The 21200-nt window shown below is 38.8% G+C and overlaps 1 protein-coding gene across 2 annotated transcripts in view; it reads left to right on the forward strand.

Moving 5' to 3' along the window:
• The window catches only part of LOC100728286 (protein kinase C-binding protein NELL1), a 755088-nt gene that overhangs the window by 162709 nt on the left and 571179 nt on the right, over nucleotides 1-21200 (forward strand). For both annotated transcript variants that reach the window (XM_063256788.1, XM_063256789.1), the window contains exon 5: nucleotides 116-212. In XM_063256788.1, the coding sequence (XP_063112858.1) occupies nucleotides 116-212 (97 nt within the window). The remainder of the gene's footprint in view (nucleotides 1-115; nucleotides 213-21200) is intronic.

A 21200-nucleotide genomic window follows, 5' to 3' on the forward strand; every position in this document is an offset into this window, starting at 1 on the left:
CACAAGCCGGGCTCCTCTTCTGCACCAGCAGCTCAGGTATGGGTCCTTCCCACAGCGTTCGGACCTGTTCACTCTGCTTCATGTCCCTGAGTAACTGTGCTTTTTGCTTCCACAGGATTTATGAGCGTGTGATAGATCCTCCAGAGACCAACTTTCCCCCAGGAAGCAACTTATGGCTTGGGCAGCGCAACCAAAAGCATGGTTTATTCGAAGTAAGCTCTAACTTTCATTCATTCACTCATTCATTCATCCATTCATTCACACACATTTCATACATGTATATTTTTCCATATGTGCACATGTATACTGCTCAACATAAATACTGGAGATGTGTATATAATTATCTTAGTGGAAAGGCATGCTGTAGTAATTCCTGATGCTAACTGAACACTTAGTATGTGCCACATGCTCTTCCGAGTGCTTGACATGAGTTAACTTATTTCATTGTTACAGTGACTTTGTGAAGTAGATGCTCTGAAATTAGGCTGAGAGCTAAGCCATGTGCCTAGAGGTCACACAGCTTCTGATGCTGCTGGGCAGGATGATCTTGTATGTAAATTATCCTCAGAACATGCCTCACTGATCTCCCAGTGATGGGGAGCTTAGGTGGTACTGGAGTTGGTTTCCCTCAGTGGACTATGACTGTATTAATTCAAGCTGGAGAACCAGGTCAGTGCATGTGACCGGGGATGAATCTCAGCTTGCCTGAACTTTAGTCTTTTTGTCCACAGAGAGGATAATTGCTTTACTGTACTTCATGAAAACAAGAGGATGCAATGATAAAAGGAATTGAAACCCCTAAAAAGACCATGAAGTTTTAAGATGGTTTTGTTCTTTTAAAGAATCATAGACTTTTGCCTCTGGCAGTATGGCAGAGCAGGTATTACAAAAGTCTTCCTGATTCAAAATGCCTGTAAGTGCTGGATTAAATGCAACAGAAATCTTTAAAAATGCATCTTTATGCTTAGAAGAAAGGAAATTTTAGGAATAAAATACTCAGAGGAGATAAAATCCAGAAGGGCATCTCCCAGCACTATAAACTTGGAGCTTTCAGGATTTCCTCTTTCCTATTTTTTTACAAAATCAAAGTAGAGTTTACATGCAGTAAAATTTTCTCCTTTCTATGTGCAGTTTTGCCCAACTTGTATAATTCATCACCTATTATGTCAGAGAAATAAATATCCCCTCACCTCCAAAAATGTCCCTGTAACCTTCATACACACCCCTACTCTTTAACCCCAGTCTCCCTCTAACATCCACTGATCTGTCCTCTAACCCTAGCACGGCCTTTTCCAGAGTGTTGTATAGATGGACCTTTTCATGTATATAGGTATTTACTTAAGTCTGTGTGCTAGGGTTGCTGTGCTGGTAGAAGGTTCTTTCCGTTCTGTTGCTGAGTAGCATTCCAATTCTGTTGTATGAATAGACAGATTGTTTATCTATTTGTTACTGAGGAACACTTGAGTTGTTTCCAACTACTAAATAAAGTTACTATAAACATTTACAAGCAGGTTTTTCTGTGTGTATAGGTTTTCATTTCACTTAGGTAAATACATAGATGTGGGATGGCTGAGCCATACAGTAAATATATGTTTAACCTCACAAAATGTTTTACAAAATGTCCAAACCCTTTTACTTTCTCACAGGTAGTACATAAGAGTTCTGGCTGGAGTTTAAAAATCAAAGTGTGTGAAACATATGTAAGATGTATTACAGATCACATGCATGTTGGTAGTTGGTCTGGAAACTTCTGAGCTAAATCCAGGACACAGGACCCAGCTACTTCCAACAAAAGGGTGGGCTGAAAAGCTCTCCTGCCTCGAAGAGAGGCTATCTGGTATCAGCCTGTCTCTACCTTATCTCTGCATAAGAAAAAACAATCATTTCCCTAGCAATTAAACCTCTACCTTATCATTTTACAGGCCTGAATCCTAGATTCATGGAACACTTAAACTGTCTTAGTGTGGCCCAAGGTACCCTGGGTTGGTACCTTGAAATTCCTGTGGAAGAACATGCAGGTTATTTTTGCAGAAAGTCACACTTGGTGCAGATCTTCCAGGATGCCCATAGATAAAGTCTGTGACAAAGTGTTTTGACAGACACTGTGAGTGACAGTGGGAAGAAAGAACAAAGTGGTCAGTTGAACCCTTTGGGACTACATACATTGAAATTATCAAGAGAATCTTTAAGATTCTTATCTTAAAAATTTAAAGACAAAAATAATAAATTTAAGGGAGTATGGTGACTAGAGATGATAAATATGTCCAGGAATAACTGAACCAAAAAGCACTTCCTGAGATAACAATGCAGTCATCGAAGTAAAGCTGCTGAACAGTAGATTAGACACAGGAGAGGAGAACAGTGAAATGGAAAACATCATCAAAGTAATTATCCTAACAGTGTTTGAGAGAGAGAAAAACAGAAGGAAGAGACTGAAACACAGAAATCACATTTTTTTTGTTGTTTTTTTTTTGTTTTTTAGTTTTGAGACAGGGTCTCACCGTGTGGTTCAAGCAGTCTCTGAGCTCACTGTATCGCCCAGGCTGGCCTTAAACTCATGGCAATCCTCCTGCCTCAGCCACTTGAACACTGTGATTATAGGCATGCACCACCATGCCTGGTTAGAAAAGACAAATTTATATGTAAATGTTTACCTACCCATTAGTATGTGCATGTATATATGTACGTGTGCATGTGTCAATACACGTATCATTGAAAATTCCAAAAGATAGTATACAGGGTTTATGATCAAAGGCACCAATTCTCATTGTATGAAGAACATGAAGTTATGGTGTGTGCTACCAGCTGCTGCCTAACCAGTCACTTGGGACACTTTAGAGGTGTGCGGAGGAGTTTTCCCCAGCTCACTGTTCTGTGGGTAGATTGGTTATCTTTCTGGTCTGGGCTGGCACCAGTGGGCAGGAGGACCTGAGGTGGCCTTGTCACATCCGGAAATGGATGGCTGTGGCCTCCTGCTCCTCAGTCTGCTCCATGTGGCCTCCTCGGCCAGGCTGCTCAGGCTTATTCACACGGCTGCCGCAGGGATCTAAGCATGAGCCTAAAGGAAGCCCTGTGCACTTGTGCTTCTCCAGCCTGTTTTACTTCATCTCATTTGCTGGTGTTTTATTGGTCCCAAGGGAGTCATTTGGTCAAATCTAGAATCAAAATGTAAAGGAACAAACTCCATCTCTTGAAGGGCTTGTGTGCAGTAACACATTGAAAAATTTGGATGCAAAAATTAAAAATAAAAGAAGCATTTTTCGCTGTTGAAATTATCTATTACACCAATTAAGGCAGCCACACAGTAATACTGGCAGAAGAGCACAATGTCAAAGACGCAGGGAAGGTCTTAAAAGGAGCCAATGAGAAAAGACAATTTTTCTATCAAAGAGTGATGCAGATTGAACAGCTGGCTTTTAAATAGCAAAAGCAAAAGCCCAAAGTATTTTTAAATTTTTAAGAGATAGTAACTCTCACATGCAGTGGCATATTCACAGCATAATTTTTATTTGAGAATGCCTGTGAAATGAAGACAGTTGTAGACAAATAAAAATCTTCGTTCTTTTGTGTAAGAAGCTTCCCAGAAGGAAGACCTAAAGTAAATGAATTGGTGAATAAATAAATACGGAGAGCATGCATGAGCCTGAATATTCATTGTTGAAATAACAATACAATGCCTCGTTGTATAAAAAATAAAATTAAATATATTAGCAATAAAATTATAGTAGGGGATGATGTGAAGTGTCCTAAGACTTTCACTTTTGATTAATTTTAGATTTGAATTTAGACTTTAAATTTAAACAAAGACTGAAGTAACAGAAGTCATGTTCCATTCTCAAATTAAAGTAGAACAGACAATTTTTTAAAAATCTCCATATACTGGTTGTGGTGGTGTGTTTCTGCAGTTCTAGCTACTCAGGAGGCTGAGGTGGGAGAATTCCTTGAGCCCAGGAAATTAAGACCAGTGTAGGCAATGTAGAGAGACCCTCCTCTCAGTACCTCCATCATTGCTGGGTGCTGTGGTGCTTGCCTGTAGTCCTGTCACTCAGGAGACTGAGGCCGGAAGATTGTCATGATATTGAGGCCAACTAACCTGAGTTCCAAAGCCAGCCTGCACTACATAATAAGACTCTGTCTCCAAAACACCAAAAATCAGACCAAAATGAAACAACCCTCCATCAATCAAAAATAAGGGAAGAGGAAAAAAAAGTGTTTAAGACAGGAGATGTAACTCCAGTTTCAGTGTTTGCTATCAAATTAAACTCCTAACAATTCAGAATTAGAAATGGGAATATTTTACTGGATTCCTAAAACTCAAATTTTGCTGCATTGTTGTTAATAATACAATGATATAAAATAGAAACCATACAAAACAGTAACCAAGTGGCTTTTCTAAAGGAAAAATTGGCCTAAGTAAATGAAAAGGCTCCGGTAACCACACATTCTAGGCCAAATGGTTGCTGCACAGTGATAAACAGTTCAAAGATGCATTGGCTTAGTAATAGAACCTCAAAATACACATTGCTGCCCTCCTGAAGAGCGTGGAAGGGTGGTCTTCTTGTGACAGGGTGCATGGTCACCTGAATGACCCTGTGGGGAGAAAACTGATCTTCATCCTTATTTCATACTACACACAAAATCAATTCCAGGTGGATTATGGGTCTGCACTAACACACACACACACATACACACACACACACACACACACACACATTAGAAGACTAGCTTTATGAACTTTATATATTAAAAATGATTTAAAATAAGACATAAAAATTAATAACTATAAAGAAAAAGACTAGTATACTGGAAGGTAGTAATATTTGTAACTGTTTTTTTTTTTTTTTTTTTTAAACCAAAAATCTTGACTGAGACTTACCGGCAACCATGACTGAGTGTAAAAAGTCACAGCACAGGAATAAAAGAAGCTGTAGAAAGTAGTTGTATGCTGCGAATTTGTTTTATCAACACTGTGTGAAGAATGTCATATCAATAAAATATCTATCCAATTTAAAAATTGAAATAAATACTAATGAACGTTTTACAAAAGGGAATATCCAAGAGGCCAGTGAACAGACGAAAAGGTATTGATCTGTAACCCGGGAATGTAAAGCAAAACATGGGGACACTTAATACCCGTCAGGATGGCTGACAGCACCATGTATGTGCAGGAATGAGGACTTGAACCTCCATCCACTGATGGAGGATGTGCAAACTGGCTTAAGAATTGTTGAAAATGGTTTGGAGCTATGTATATTAAATGGGAATCGAAGCAGACATGTCTTTTAATCAATGAAGAATATATCCAGATATAAGTTCAACAGAGACGTACAGTTTATATACTAAAAAGAGTGCACCAAAATGTTTAAAATAGTACTCTTCATAACATAAAGATACAGCAACCCAAATATACATCAATTATGGAAAGGATACATACATTGTGCTCTCTTTTAACAACAGGATTCCGCAGAGCACTTAAAATGAATAAATTGCATAGCAGCGACATGGATGAACCTCACAAGCAGTGAGTCTGGAAGTAGAGTTGAAAGGCTGTTTATTTCACTGATGCAAAGTTCAAACACAGGCGAAGCTGAGCTGAAGTGTTAGGATTTGGGTCTCAGTCTCCCTCCTCTGCACAAGAAGGGTGATGTTGGGACCGGAGGTGAGGATGGCTATTGGGATACAGCCCCTGCTTTATTTATTGAGCTGTGCAAATATTCAGCATGTTAACATTAGTTAATCTATCAGCATGTACTTTTGTGATTTATGTGCTTTTTATGTATATGTTGTTCTTTATTAAAAACATGTACTAAGCACATATAAAAATATGTATGATAGGAAATTCCAAAGAAAAATGATAAATCTCCCATTTCACCGGGCGATTTTTAAAATATACTTCTCTCACTAATTCATAGCTTATGTAGGCAAAAAAGCTGGTGAGCACATAGATTGAAACACCTTACCCGATGAATTTACCTAGTGGCAACATGGAAACCCTGTAACCAACTATTAACGTGAGATCTTCATGAATGCTGACCATGTGAAAGGCCATTTACAGTAAGGCTCAGCAAAACACTAGCGCATGATGGTCTGTATCCACTGATGAGTGTGTAAATAATTACTAATGCATAGTGAACAGATAACTGGCTCCCACTCCAGACATTTGGAATAAAAAATATCTTTTAAATAACTAATGGATTTAAGGAAAACAAAAATAATTACATAACTTAGCAATCAAAACAGAGGGGAATAATGATATTAAATACTAAAACTTGTGAAATATAGCTAAACGATTCTAACTGAGAAATATTTCTCTTTAAATTAGGTTCAAAAAGTTAAAAAGTTTATGAGTTAAGTGTTCAACTTAGGAAGTTGGAAAACAAACTACAGACCTAATCAAAGATAGGAAAATACATGAAGTAGTAAGCACAAAAGAACAGAAATTAATAAAATAGTTAATAGGCTGTCCTAGGCCAGATAGTAAAAAGAAAATTTGGTATTTTAAAAAGCAAATGTGGAAGTTTGAGCAAAAAGTCATGAGAGAAAGCATAAAAAGTAGAATAAAAGCATAACAGCAAGTGTTAAAAAATTAAAACAATAGCAATCATGTATTACTACTTTATGGCAAAAAAATGGAAAGTTAATATCAGAGAAAGTAGACAATTGCATAATCAAAGTTGACTTAAGAAGTGAAAACCCAAGCAGTCATAGTATTGCTAGAATAGTTGAGTTTATGGTTCAGTACGTGTTTCAGCTTCTAATGCCAAGGAAAGCAGAGCAAAGCTTACGAGCTTGAGCAGTGTAGACATCAGCAATCCGAGCTGAGTCCGGCTGGGGTCTTCACATTCTCAGTAGATATCATCTGCAACTCGGATCAGCTTCTGAGGTTTCTGGGAACCAGCCACACTAGTGTGCCCTTAGCTGGTGTGGGTAGTCTCTTTTTCATTTGTTTTGTCTTTTAACAGGAGTCTGGTCTGAGCCGGACCACCTGATGGCAGAGTGAAACCTCAGGAGTCAGAGTAGAAATATCAAGGGCCTGCAGAGGCCGTGCTGTGAACTCATGCGTTGTGATTTTGCAGCATTTTGTTGACCAGAGCAGTTACAGGCCTAGTGAGTAAAAGGGTATGGGAAACAGATGCTCCTTTTGCTGGGATGTACTGCAGGTCCCCACTATGCAAAGCACAGCCCTGCCAAGGAGCTATGTAACCATTTTTGCCATCTTCCACGCCTCTCAACCAGCTAGCCACCAGGCTCTGTGAGTGTCACAGGTCACTTAGTACACATTTGAGGAAATAACTCCAACCTTGTATAAACTCTTCCAGAAAAGCCAGTAAGTGAGACAGCTTTGCAGTTCACGTTGTGAGGGTAAAGGGACCTTAATTTTCATACTAGGTAAGAATTGCATAAGGAAGAAATAGGATAAATTGATTTATTTGGGGGCAGATTAGATTTAAAAAATTAAAACACAATATTAGCAACCCAGTTCAGCATTGTGGTGTGTATTCCTGTCTGAGAGAAAACAGGTTTTTAGTTTCAACAATGCTTATTTGTTTTTCTCATTAAAAAGTATTAACACAATTTGCTACATTAAACACAGGAAAAAAAACCAGTGATCATGTTAAGAGGCCAAGAAAGCACTAGATAAAATTCAATATTGACTTAATATAAAGAAAATTATTGGTGAATTGGGAATAGAAGGAAATATTATTAAGCCAATAACGAGAACATAAAGTAAATAGACATAAAATGTAAGACTTACGGTTTAAATATTAAGAGGCTTCTTATTAAAATCAGGATCACACAAGAGTTCCTGGTATAATTAATGGAATGAGAGAAAACATAAAAATAATAAAAACCATATATCAGTAAGTGCTATAAAATTAAAACAATAGTAATCCTCTATTAACTTTATATGAAGAAAATGGAAAATTAAAATAAGAGAAAATAGACAATCACATAATCCAAAATAGATTTTCAGTATTATGCTGAAAGTCCTTACTAGAAAAATAAGCAAAAATCTTAAGAATTATAAACAATAAAAATGTAGTTATTAACAAATCTATAACAGCTTGCACAATACTAGGGTCCTTGAATTATTAGCAAGAACACTGAGTGTGAAGCCAGTGATACAGTCAATTGTGTCGCTAAACAAAGGCAGCAACAACAGGAATAGAAACGCAGCTAAAGAGAAGATTTCATTTATAATATCAAAAGATGAACAAAGCACTTATGATCAAGTCAGACAAAACACAGACATGATGTTTATGAAGCAAACCATCACTAAAGAAAGTGTGTATGGAAAGAGGCACACTGTGATTTTAGAGTTTTACAATGAGAACAACGACAAATATTTTAAAATTGATCTCCAGATTCTATGATGTTGTAACAGGACTTTTTCCCCTGGGAGAAAAGCCAACTCTGAAATTCATATCAAAGCAAAAGGCCAAAAATAATTCAGCTGTTTTCTGAAGAAAGGATAGATAGGCTTCTCACACAGAGATGGTTTCTGTAGGTTGCAGTGCTCAGCACTGTGCCATCACTGCACAGATCAGAACATGGACCATGAGATCAGGATGGCAAGGCCCAGATCACCCTGTGTTAAGTGGAAATGGAAACCTGTGATGAAAGAATGGATTCATCAATAAACGGTCAGAAAAATCAGTTATTTAAAAACATTTCATGTGTGACACACAAACACACACACACACACACACACACACACACACACACACCAGAACATTGACTCATGTCATTGATTTTTGTGTATTTCATGTCAGGGAAAGCTTCCATTATATATCTGGAAGACACACGTGGAAATCAGTTACAGCTGAGTGAAACATCTAAGTGTGAAAACAAAAATTTGCTTATTGACACGATTTCAGAAGTTCCTTTTAAAAATACATTTTTAGATCAGCTTTGGAATCTGTTCTCTTGGTATTTACTTCTCTGGAAGGCCACATGGCTTTGTTGCAGCCTCTGTTTCTTGCAGGAGTGAGGGGTTCACAGGATAACTGTGGAGTCAGAAATGAACCCTGAAATCATGAGAATGAGCCCATATCAGCCTTCTGGGGGATGAGATAACACTGAGCATGGTTTATAGTCAGTTCACCCTCTGAAGCTGATGTATGTCAACCATCAGATGATGTGTGATCTCTAGGGTGGATGCCCGCCACCGCCCAGAGGCTAGGAAGCCATGCTGAGTTATTACTAGAGAGGAAGGGAACACCCTAGAAGCCAGAAAGTGTGCTGAAGCTGCCCGAGCATCTAGAAATATCAAAGTGGAAATTTCCACATGGGAGACTACCCATAATACAGGGCACATTACAAAGAGACCACGTATCATAAAGACTCATTCCCAACGGAACTGCCAATCTCAACACAGAGACACATCTACAATGAGAAAAGATGCAACTAGATACCTCTAGAAATATTCAGTTCCCCAAAAGCTAATCCCACAGATACTAAGTAGGAGAAATTTCAGGCAAAGAAGTTTTTTAAAAACTAAAACTGTAAAATTGTTTAAAATTTTAGTTAATGTAAATGATCAGCAAGAGCAAAGAAGGTACAAATAAGCAGTTGAATGAGTTAGTGAAGACAATGTGTGACATGAAAGATCGTGTCTGTGAAGTGGCAGAAATTCTGAAAAAGAACTAAGCGGAGCCAGGCGTGGTGGTGCAGTCCTGTAATCCCAGCACTCGGGAGGCTGAGGCTGGAGAATCATTGCGAGTGTGAGACCAGCCTGGGCCTCAGAGTGAACTCAAGGCCAGCCCGAACTGCATAGTGAGACTCTGTCTTAAAAAACAAAGCAAAACAACAAAACAGAACAAAACAAAAAGCTAAGCAAAAACCCTGAAAATGAAAGCACACAAACACAAGGAGATTGAATAATACACACCTAAACAATCAGTGGGTTACTGAAGGAGTCAGGGGAGAAATTATGTTCATGGAATACAGTAATAGTAGAAACACTACGTATCTCAATCTATGGGGCCCACGAAAAGAAGTTACAGGAAACTTTATAGCTATGAGTGCCTGCCCACTGTGCCCCACTGCACTGGGCACTGCGCCCACAGCAGCAGGACTGTGGCCATGTCCAGCTACTTCCACATCGTGTCCGCACCTTCATAATGTGAACTCCTTCCATTTCTATGAAAGTTTGTAATTGGCGTGTAAGTTGGGGACTGTCTGTGTTTATTTCCAGAGTGGCTGTACTGGTTTACATTGCCATCAAGAATGTAGGAGGGTTCCCCGCACCTGTCCACCCAATCCTCGCCAGCATTCTCTGCTTTTTGTATCCCAGATGAGGGCTTTTTTGCTTATTTTTCTAGTAAGGACCCTAGTATTGTGCAAGCTGTTATAGATTTGCTTATAACTACATTTTTATTGTTTATAATTCTTAAGATTTTTGCTTATTTTTCTAGTAAGGACTTTCAGCATAATACTGAAAATCTATTTTGGATTATGTGATTGTCTACTTTCTCTTATTTTAAATTTACTGGTACATTTCAAGACCCTAGAAAAGCAAGAACAACCCAAACTCCAAACCAATAAAAGGAAAGAAATAGTAAGAGTGGAAGTTCGTGAAATTGAAATTTAAAAAATACAAAAGACCACAAATCACAAAGTTGGTCTTTTGAAAAGATGCATAATGCCAAAAAACCCTTAACCAAACTAACCAGAAGAAAGTGAAGGCCCAATTAAATAAAGTTTGAAACAAAAACAAATAAATTACAGTAGGCACCACTGAAACACAGAAATTACTAACAAATTTTACATTCAACAGTTTGGAGAATATGAAAGAAACAATTTCCAAGACACACATAACCTTGTAAGTTGGGCCAAGAAGACTGAATGAATCAATAATAATCAATAAAATTGAAGCACTAATGAAAACTCTACCAACTAAGAAAAGCCCAAGACCTAATTAATTGATGGCTGAATTCTACCAGGCCTTCATGAGGGACTGAAACCAGTGCTGTTTATACTTTCCATATAATAGAAAGGGAACAGGTTCTCTCAAATTCATTCTGTGTCACCAATGTTACCTTATACTGCAACCAGATATCTAAACAGGGAAGGGAAACTATAAACTAGTTCTGTAATGAGTATAGTTGAAAAACCCTCAAAAAGATCCTTGTAAACAGAATTTGGCATCACATTGAGAAGATCACACATCATAACCAAGGTGAGTTTATCCCACTGAAGCAAGTATGGTTCAATACATGTAAATTAATGTGTCTGCAGTGCATAAATATAATTAAAGACAAAAATCACATATTAACTCAATAGGTGCTGAAAAGATCTTTGAAACAACCCAATACTTGTTTCTGATAAAACACTCTTGAAAATGCTTCAAAATGATAAAACCCACACATGACAAACCCAAACCGACATTGTATTTAAGAAATAAAACTGGAAGAATTCTCCGTGAAGTCTGGACGGGCAGGATGTCCACTGTCACCATTCCTCTTCAGTATAGTTCTTGCAACTTCAGCCAAAGCAAGAAGACAAGGAAAGAAATCTTTGTAAAAGATATGACTATGAAAGGCAGAACATGAAGTATCCCTATTTGAAAAAGGCATGATTCTTTACATGAAGTCCGAAAAAAGGTGACCAATTTTTTTTTCTGATGAACATTTTCAACAAAGTAGCAGACTGTAAAATAAACACACAAAAATCAACTGCTTTTCTATACCTCATAATGAACTCACTGAGAAAGAAACTGGGCAAACGTTTTCATTAATAATAGCTTAAAAATTAAATTCCTAGGAATGAACCTAACCACAGAGATTGAAGACCCCTATGGGAAGAAACATGTCAGAAGAGACATTTGCAATTGGAAAGCTGTCCCTTGTTCCTGGACTGGCAGAATAGCAGTTAAAATGACCAGATTGCCAAAAACTGTAGATTCAATGCATTCCCTATTAAAATACAAACAAAATTCTTCTCAGAATAGGAAAGGGAATCTTGAATGTCATCTGGGATCAGGAAAGACCCAGAATATCCCAGGCAGTCCTAAGCAAAAGAGCAATGTATTATAGAGCCATAGTAAGGAAAACTATATAATCCCTGTGCCAAAAGTAAATAAATAAATAGAAGGATGTGCAGATCAATGAAATAGAAGATACAGAAACAAACGCAAGCTCCTCCAGCTGTTTGGCTTTGTCAAAGAAGTAAATAATATGCGCTGGAGAAAGACAGTCTTTTTAATAAATGGTGCTGGGAAAACTGGGATCTACATGCCAAAAAGTAAAATTAGATCACTGTCTTTCACCTGTACTAAAATCAAATCAACATGATTCAAAAACCTAGTTATAGAACCAGAGACATTGACACTACAGGAAGATGACATAGGACAAATATCTGGACCCCTAGGCACAGGCAGAGACTTCTGAAAGGGCTTCAAAAGCACAGGAGACAATATTAATTATCAAAGTAGCGGGGCTGCGTCACATTAAAAAGCTTCTGAATGGCAAAGGAAACCACTGAAAAAGGGAAGAGACACCCATTGCATGGGAGGAATTCTTTGCTAGCTCTTATTCTTCTAGGAAATTAATATCTAGAACATATATGGAATTTTAAAAATTAGCCCTCAGAAATTGTGCTAAAAAAGTGGACACATGAACTGTATAGGTCTTCAAAACAAGAGGTTAAGTGGCCAAGATGTTTGTGAAAAAATATGCAAACTCTTTGACCTTAAGAGGAATGCAAGCAAAACTACATCGAAATTTCATCTCATCCATGTCAGAATAGCCCTCATCTGGAATACAAAAAGCAGAGAATGCTCGCGAGGATTGGGTGGGCAGGTGGAGGGAACCCTCCTACATTCTTGATGGCAATGTAAACCAGTACAGCCACTCTAGAAATAAACACAGAAAGTCCCCAACTTACACACCAATTACAAACTTTCACAGATCTGGGAGGAGCTCACATTATGAAGATGCGCAGGTGAGAACATGGTGTGGAAGTAGCTGGACATGGCCATAGTCCTGCTGCTGTGGGCGCAGTGCCCAGTGCAGTGGTGCACAGTGGCAGCACACTTGGATTTTGCTGAATGTGGCTGTATTTGCTTTTGTTTTGTCTTTCGCTTTACATTGTACATCTATGTCAAAGTGCCTAAGACTCACTTTATTGGACTTACAAATTAGTCTAATTTATGAATGGTCTCCCAGAACAGAACTCGTTCATAAATCAGAAACTTACTATATGAAGATTCCTCAAGTGACTAAACATAAAAACACCATTTGACTCAGCTATACTACCCTTGGGCATATTTCTAAAAGACTTAATTACTATATGCAATACAATATATGCATACCCAAGTTTATAGCAGTCTGATTCATAGTAGCCAAGCTGGGAAACAGCCAACAGTGCTCATAAACAGATAAACGGATGAAAAACACAGTGGAATATTATAGAGCCATGAAGCCAAGAGAAGCCATGTCATTTGCAGGATAATGACTATCTAAAAATAAAAAAGTAAATAAAAAGTGAAAGGAGAGGGGCTGGGGGTTACTAGAAGCTAGACTTCTAGAGAATGAGAAAAGGGATAAGCAGGAGTCAGAAGCAAAGGAAGAGGAAAGTTTTGAGATGGATGTCAATTATGATAATGTGAAATACACATACTGACTTCTTAAAATAAACCCATCATTATGTAATATTAACATGCACTAAAATATTATAACTGACACATAATTATACATATTAAATTGCTCTTATGCAAGATTAAAATGCAAAATCCTCAAAGAAAATATTGATGTTTAGTGGATCACCATTCTAAATATAAGAACTAAACTCAGGAAACTCTTAGAAAACAAACAAAGGCAAATCTCATGACTTGTGATTTCACAGTAGATTCTTAGCTATTAAACTAAAGAATAAACAATAGAAGAAAACAGATAAATTAGATTTCTTCAGCATTAAATGCTGCTTTGAATCAAAAGATATTATCAAGATTATTAAGACAAAGCACATAGAATGAAAGAAATATTTGCAAATTATATATTTTAATAAAGGGATTTACAAATATAATTTAATAAGAAAAGCTATGCAACCCATTCTTTTAAATAGGAAAATGACTTGAATAGACATTTTTTCAAAGTAGATGTACCTGTGGCCAAGAGACACATGAAAAGATATTTCACATTCTTAATTATCAGGGAATTAACATCAAAACCACAGTGTACATGACTGCACACCTACTCCCATGAGTCTTGTCACATCTATGTCCTTGATCATGAGGACGTCATACCCGGCACCCAAGAAAGGAGAAAGGTTCATTATGGGTCACTGGTTGTCTAGGTCTCAGTCTGCAGTCATCTGGTTCTGAGGCAGGGCCACAGGGCAGAGGGGCATCGCAGAGGAGGAGGAGTCTGTGACATGGCACCGAGGATCAAGGAGGCACACCATGAGTGGGAGGGGTGTATACTTCCAGGCTGCTCAGTGCCCCAGTGCTTCCTCCCAGGCTTCACCTCCCAGCGTCACCCCACTGTAAACCCTTCAGTGGACTAATCCAGGGTCACATGCTCATGATCCAGGCTGACATTCGTGACACAGTCACCTCCCCAAAGCCCACCTGTGAGCGCAGACGACTGGGGGACATCTACAGATAAACCACTACAGTTACGATTTCATTTTAAATTGGAAATCAGTGTGGGCAAGGGTGTGGAAAGTCAGTGCACTGCTGGTGTGCATGTAAGGTGTGCAAATGCTGTGGGCAGCCTTTGAGAATCAGTGCTGTAGGCAGAAATACAACCATGGGCCAGAAAGAGCTTGATGTACAGTGATTCAGATCTGAGTTTGAGTCCTGTGCTGAGCGGTCCCCTCAGAGCTGTGATTTTTTTTTTAATTTTTAAACTAGTGAAGCTATGCTCTTGCTTAACTCTTTTCAGTGACTCTCCTTTCCACATGAGTGCAAGCTCTGGCCCTTGTTTTCCCTTTGCAAACTTCCCCTGTGTCACTTTCTTCTGTGGCCACCATGTCCTAGCTACACTATTCTTTTAGTTCTTTGAACACACTAGAGCCTTTTAACAGGCTTCTGCTTGGAACAGTTTTCATTCATACATCTATTTCGAGTGGTTTCATCTTAATCTTGGTTTAAACAGTTTCTTCCTGCACCACCTTATCTTTGCAGATCCTTCGCTGTTACCATTTGTGTTAAGGACCAAACTTTGTTGTCCTCCTCTAGATTTACTCCTATGCCCCTGCTGGGCTGGTAGCCCGAGCTGAGGGCACTTTCCTGAGGTGTTTCCAGTCTCCTGTGGGTTGTCCATTGGCCAGGTCATGTCCAGACCACAGGTCTGTCCTTACCCAGCAGGCGAGTGTAGACAGCTCTTATGATCCGTGGCAGCATTTCAGGGAGGAGAGAGTAGGAGCCCACAAGGTTTTTGTGGCTTGTCATTGGCACGTGGTCATTTCTAGCATGTTCCACTGGTCAAGCCAACTCATGCGATCAGTGCCGGGTTTGAGGATGGAGAAACAGACTCCTCAGGATGTGTGGGTCTACAAGGCAGCTCAAGGTACAGGCATACGAGGGAATCCGTTATGTGTTTATGATTATGCCACCACGTACTTTCTCACTGAAATATTTCATTCATCACACTTCTAGTTTGAAAGAAGGTGCAGAGTAGGCTTCAGGGCAGTGATCTCTGCAGTCCCACAAGGCACTGCACTTAGGAAGATTTAATGCCCTGCTGTTACCATTTTCTAGTTTCTAGTAAGATTTGAAAAAGAGACACCACCAATTATGCAAGTAAGTTAGTTTGTGTGGATGTTTTCTTGCTTAGTACTGTTCTTTCTCTCCAGGTTGCAAGCTTCACCGAGGTCAGAAATGTCTCTTCTTCACTAATTGATCTAGAACATCCCAGCTCCATAACTGGCAGACAGTTTACAGATGCTTTTGGATTAATAATAGTTTCACCCCAATGAATCCATAGTTAAGTGAAAGTAATTGTCATTTTGTGTTAAAAATAAATGTTTGCTAGCTCATGCTTGCAGTACATGATGGTTGCCTTCCTCCTGGGAAGTTGGTGCATGTACAGAACACATTTTAATTTTTTTCTAAGTTTCCTTCCCCTCTCTCCTTGCTACATGAAAACATCTGTAGTCCCCATGTGCCTAGGAGGCCTCATCTCCCCAGCGTCCTAACTCAGCACAGGACATTGCCGACCAGCCAGCATTAGGTTTTAGCATCAGGTCTGTGTGTATTCTTACTTTCATCTGGACATTGCTGTCTTCCTGAAAGGGCTGAGCTGTTCTTGGCAATGAAATTGGTTGCAACTTTTTTTTTTTTTTTTCAATTCCGCAGCTGTTTTTTTTTTTTTTTTTTTTCTCAGCTGCTTCCATGATTCTACAGATGGTAAACATATGGTTATAGGCTCATAGAAAAAGAAGCTATCTTGGATTCTTCCTATCTTTAATTCTTGTTTTTTCTTTCATGCAGAAAGTGAAAGTCATAGAGCTGAGAAATCATATACATTTGTAGATTAATATTTCTGTGCATTAACAGAAACGGTTGGCTGGTGATATGCTTAGGAGCTGACAGTTTTGATCATAATGAGTGCAGACCTGTGTCTGTCTTGGCTTTTTTGCAAGCTGTAATATTTTGTTAAGTGTTTTCAGGGCAGAAATATAGGATTGGTTTCCATTTTGAACATATTCCTTCTGAGTTTCCCAGGTCTTACTTTTTGTTAGCCTGTGGCCAAAGTTTGAGTCCCTACCAGTTTATAAACAGAACACATTTTCATGCACATATTAACATGCTGCCAGGAAACTCTCTCACCCCTTTTTGCTTTCCCTTTCAAAGCAATTTGTTTCAGTATTTTAGCTTAAAAAATAGAAACATTTTCTTCAATGTAAACAGAGATCTGCAGGGAAAGAGAACCCTTAAAGAAGAATAAGCATTCCTTTGGTAGTAATGCAGCCCTCATTTGTATTAGAAAGCTCAGTTCTTCCCTATATAAGAAGACCTTAGTGGCACAATTTTTAATTTTTTTCTTTGCATCTTCTTATATTTCTTATTTCAAAAATGAGAAAAGATCCGAGAAGAGTGGAAATACTGGGCATGATTTTCTCAAACATTAAAGAGCCATGATATACAGCCTCTCCATCGCATTTATTTTCCAGGGCACCCTGAACTGCCTGCAGGAGGGAGAGCAGAGTAAACAAAAGGGGAAAAAGTACCCTTCCTCCCCCTTCCATCAGCACTAAGAGTAAATTGTGTTCTACATTTTTGAGTTTTATTTAGTTGTTCAAGATCTGCTGAGGTTTAGCATTGCGCAATAAGGAAATGATCATTCAACAAATCAATAGCATAAAGAAGATTGCAGAAGGGAATATTAATACCTACAAACCCCCTTGCTTTCCAGCACTGAAAATCTGTTTTAGCAAACTGTGAACATCTAAAGCCAGTAATTTCTTACACACATTTGATTAGCAGCTATCTATTCAGACAATTAAATAGAATCACATTTTGATAATAGGAGGTCTTTGTAGCAGTGTCTTGTTAGTTGACGTAACTACAGTTCTCCCTCAAAAGATGCATTTTTATCTGTAGCATTTTACGTTGATCCAGCACTGGTTTTGGAGTTGGTAGGCCTGTAGTGACTGGTAAAGAATTCAGGTGATCTTTAGGAAAACTGTCTGAAGTTTCTCACAGCTAAAATGATCAGATGAGTTCACCCTAGATCAGTAGTTCTTTTTCTTAAATTTTAATTTAGAATAAAGCCAATCAAAACAAGATAGTATAAGTGACACAGGATTTCAAAATAAGGTAATAGGAAATCAATAATAGGAAATCAACAATGGTTACCGTAACGCCTCTTGTCATCACAATAGCTGCCCATACCTTCAGACATGGTGAAATCAAACAAAACAGAAACAGAGGAGAACCAATAAAAATAAAACAATGAATGCAGTGCGAGACTTCAAAACAAGATAATAGTGAATCCACAATGGCTACCATGATATATCTTGTTATTTTCAAAATAGCTGTCCATGCCATCAGATACAACAAAATCAAATTAGATAAAACAGAATAAAACTCAACCAAACAAAACAATGAGAATGACACAGGATTTTCAAAACACGATAATATGTAATTAACAATGGCTACCATCTTCAGAAGGAGACCCCACAGGTGCTACACTGCATACTGTTATCCTCTGGATAGATGCTCAGACTACTGGCTGTAGGCCTGCAGAGTCAGGGAAACACTAAATAATACCAGCATTAAGTTGCATTTTACCTCATAAGCTTTCATCACAGCCTGTGTTTCTACAGACCAGCAGGTCATGTCCTGGAGGAGGTACATTGGTTCTTCTTGTCTTTCTGCCCATGTGCAGGAAGGGGCTGGCATCTGGCTCTCCTCAAGACAGCCCTTGGTTGTACTGACTCCTGGGAGGTCTTAGCTTCTTGTTGACTTCTTGCTCTCCTCCACTGCAGTCTGTAAATGGCGTAGTTCTCAGTGGGATTATTGGAATCACTTCCTAAGTATACCAGAGTGTCCTCTTCCAGCCTTTTTGAAAATTCTGATTATATAACTTTGTGTTAAATACTACTGCCCCACAGGATAATAACATTTCCCCAAATTATGTGCTTCTATGTTGTGTAATTTAGAGTCTTCAAGATGTTCTTTTCTTAGTATGGGCATGGAACTCAGGGCCTTTGCATGGAGTGATACCCAGTATGTTTCATTTTTTATTTTGACACAGGGTCTCCTCCAGTGACTAAACTGCTTAGGCTGGCTTTGAACTTTCAGTCCTCTTGCCTCAACCTCCAAAAGGACTGGAATTGTAGGTTTAAGCCACTATGCCCTGCTACTTTTCAGGTTTTTCATGCTTTTAAAATATTTACTGTGCCCAAGATGTGAAGTCTACTAAAAGAACAAAGGTGGGACATACTGAGATGGTTTGTGTGGTATTTATATCTAGTAGTTCTGTTGGCTTCCATTCAGGCCCCAAATCCATGAGGTTTACTTTATTCCTGTGTAGGCACAGGATTCTCTCATTAAAAACTGTGAACTATGGAGTAAATTCTCCTGTTCAAAGAGACCAGGGGTTGATAGCAGAGCAGGTGTTTTGTTTTGTTTTGTTTTGTTTTTGTTAAGATGAGAACCTTCGATCTGGAACAGCTTTTGAACATGTATCTTGCTGAAACAGAAGCTCTGGGGTTCTCCAAGGAATCTGATTATTAACCAAACCTCAAGATATTTAGGAGCTTAAGTAACTTGGTATTTGAGAAACACTGCCAAGGTGAATGATACGAAATAAAGCATAGGTCTGAAAACAAGCGATCCAATGAGATCAGGTAATCCAGGGCCAGCTAAGCTGCAATTCCAGCTAAGTATGGATTTCTTCAAGTTAAAGGAGGAAATACCAGAAATTCTGTCCTTTAATTGCCTGACTCCTTTGGGCGAGGTTACAGTGCTGGAAGCCACACTTTCCTGTGAAAATCCTCACAGGTCATTTTCCTGGGGTGCAGATCGAACTACTGTGTAGTTTCATAATTTTGGAAACCTTGTTTGTGGTTTAGCAAATTCTTTGTTTGTTTGTTTATCAACAAATATCTAGTCACTATGGACCCATATGGCAGCTCAACGCAAGACCTCAAGGCTTGTGTTCTTGGGAAGTTGCTTGGAGACCTTTTCGAAAGCACTGAGTGCTTGAATCTAAAAGTAATTACAGTAGCACAGAGGTCTCCAACCTTTTTGACATCAGAGAGTGGCTTCATGGGATAAGTTTTCCCAAGAGTCCAGGCAGGTGGTGAGCAGTGGGAAAAGGTTATAAACGCAGGGAAGCCAGGCTCTCTGCCCTGGGCTCACCTCCTGCTGGGCAGCCTGCTCCCCAAGGGGTGATGCTACCTGGCCTGGCCCTGGGTGGGGGTTTGAGGGCTTCTGAAAAGACACATTGTCATTAACCCTTTTGCCTCCAGCACACTTAGCCATTGCCTCCCCCAATTTCTGAAACAGTTCTGGAAGTTCTCTTTCTTGTACACACATGTTTTCACATATGTACACACTCACATGGGCTCACAATTCTCAGGGTGATGATTAGTGTTTGTATTGTTTCACTGCCACCTTTGTTTTAGTCCAACATTAAATTACATCCATTCAGCATCAAGCTAACATTCCAACCGTGATTCACTTATCAAAAGTCAGTTCTTATGTTTGCTAAGCTCCATGATCTCTCCTTAGGGGCTGGGGGACCTGAGTGCTACGGGTTTGTGTGTTAGTGAGCATTGCGAAGCCATCAGCTCTTACTTCTGTTTTTGTTCCAGTCAACACCACTGACCTTCATATAATATTGTGTGTATCACATGCTCACAGGGGCCAGAGGTTAAAAGTGGGGACAAGAGATAGAGGAAAGGTGTGGGGAAGCAATTTGGAATGTATCAATATCTAAAGCTGGTAGGATCCCTTAATTAAAAAATAACAAGGAAAAGTGCTGTGCTTTAGCTTTTAAGTATTGGACAAGTGGGATGGAGTATTTCCTAAAATAGATTTTGTAATTTTTTTTTTAAAAATGTAACTGTTACCATGATTCACTTCATCTGCATTTCTGAGTCCCTTTTCTATGGGTGAAAAATTTGAGAAAGATTTAGAGTTCTCTGATGAAGAGAAGATAGAGGGGTGTCATATTTTCCCGGCACATAAATGGATTTTTCCAACTCATTATCACTGAGGTTGGTGGCTGTCCTGGTTTGCCTGGGAACATCTTGCTTTTAGTGCTGAAACAGCCCATGTCTCTGGAAATTCCTAAGTCCTAAACAAATCAGTCTGGTTGGTTACTCTAAATAAATTCATAATCATCTTGATTAGACAGATGTATTTCTAAGGTAATATTTAATTCTCTGTGATGGGTCATTGTTTGGTGGAAATTTATAGCTTTGTCTGAAATATATATATATATATATATATATATATATATATACACACACACACACATACAGAAATATATATACACACTTTGTAGTAACAGTACAGAGTTCTAAAATGAGCTTGGATGCCTGTTTAAAGCTGATCCAGAACTTGAGTGCTGGAAGGATCCTTAACCTTTTTTTATCCAGCACTGATTTTCATGAGGAAGTAACTGAGGCTCAGAGAAGGTGGTTTATTTCTTGCCTGTGACCATTCAGGAGGTTAGAGGCTGGTCCAGAATGTGAACCCAGGCCCCCTTACTCTTGATCATTTTACTTTTTCTAGTGTA

Source organism: Cavia porcellus, unplaced genomic scaffold (genome assembly GCF_034190915.1).
Source record: "Cavia porcellus strain 051 isolate PalLab524CR breed Dunkin Hartley unplaced genomic scaffold, mCavPor4.1 scaffold_9, whole genome shotgun sequence".
NCBI lineage: Eukaryota > Metazoa > Chordata > Mammalia > Rodentia > Caviidae > Cavia > Cavia porcellus.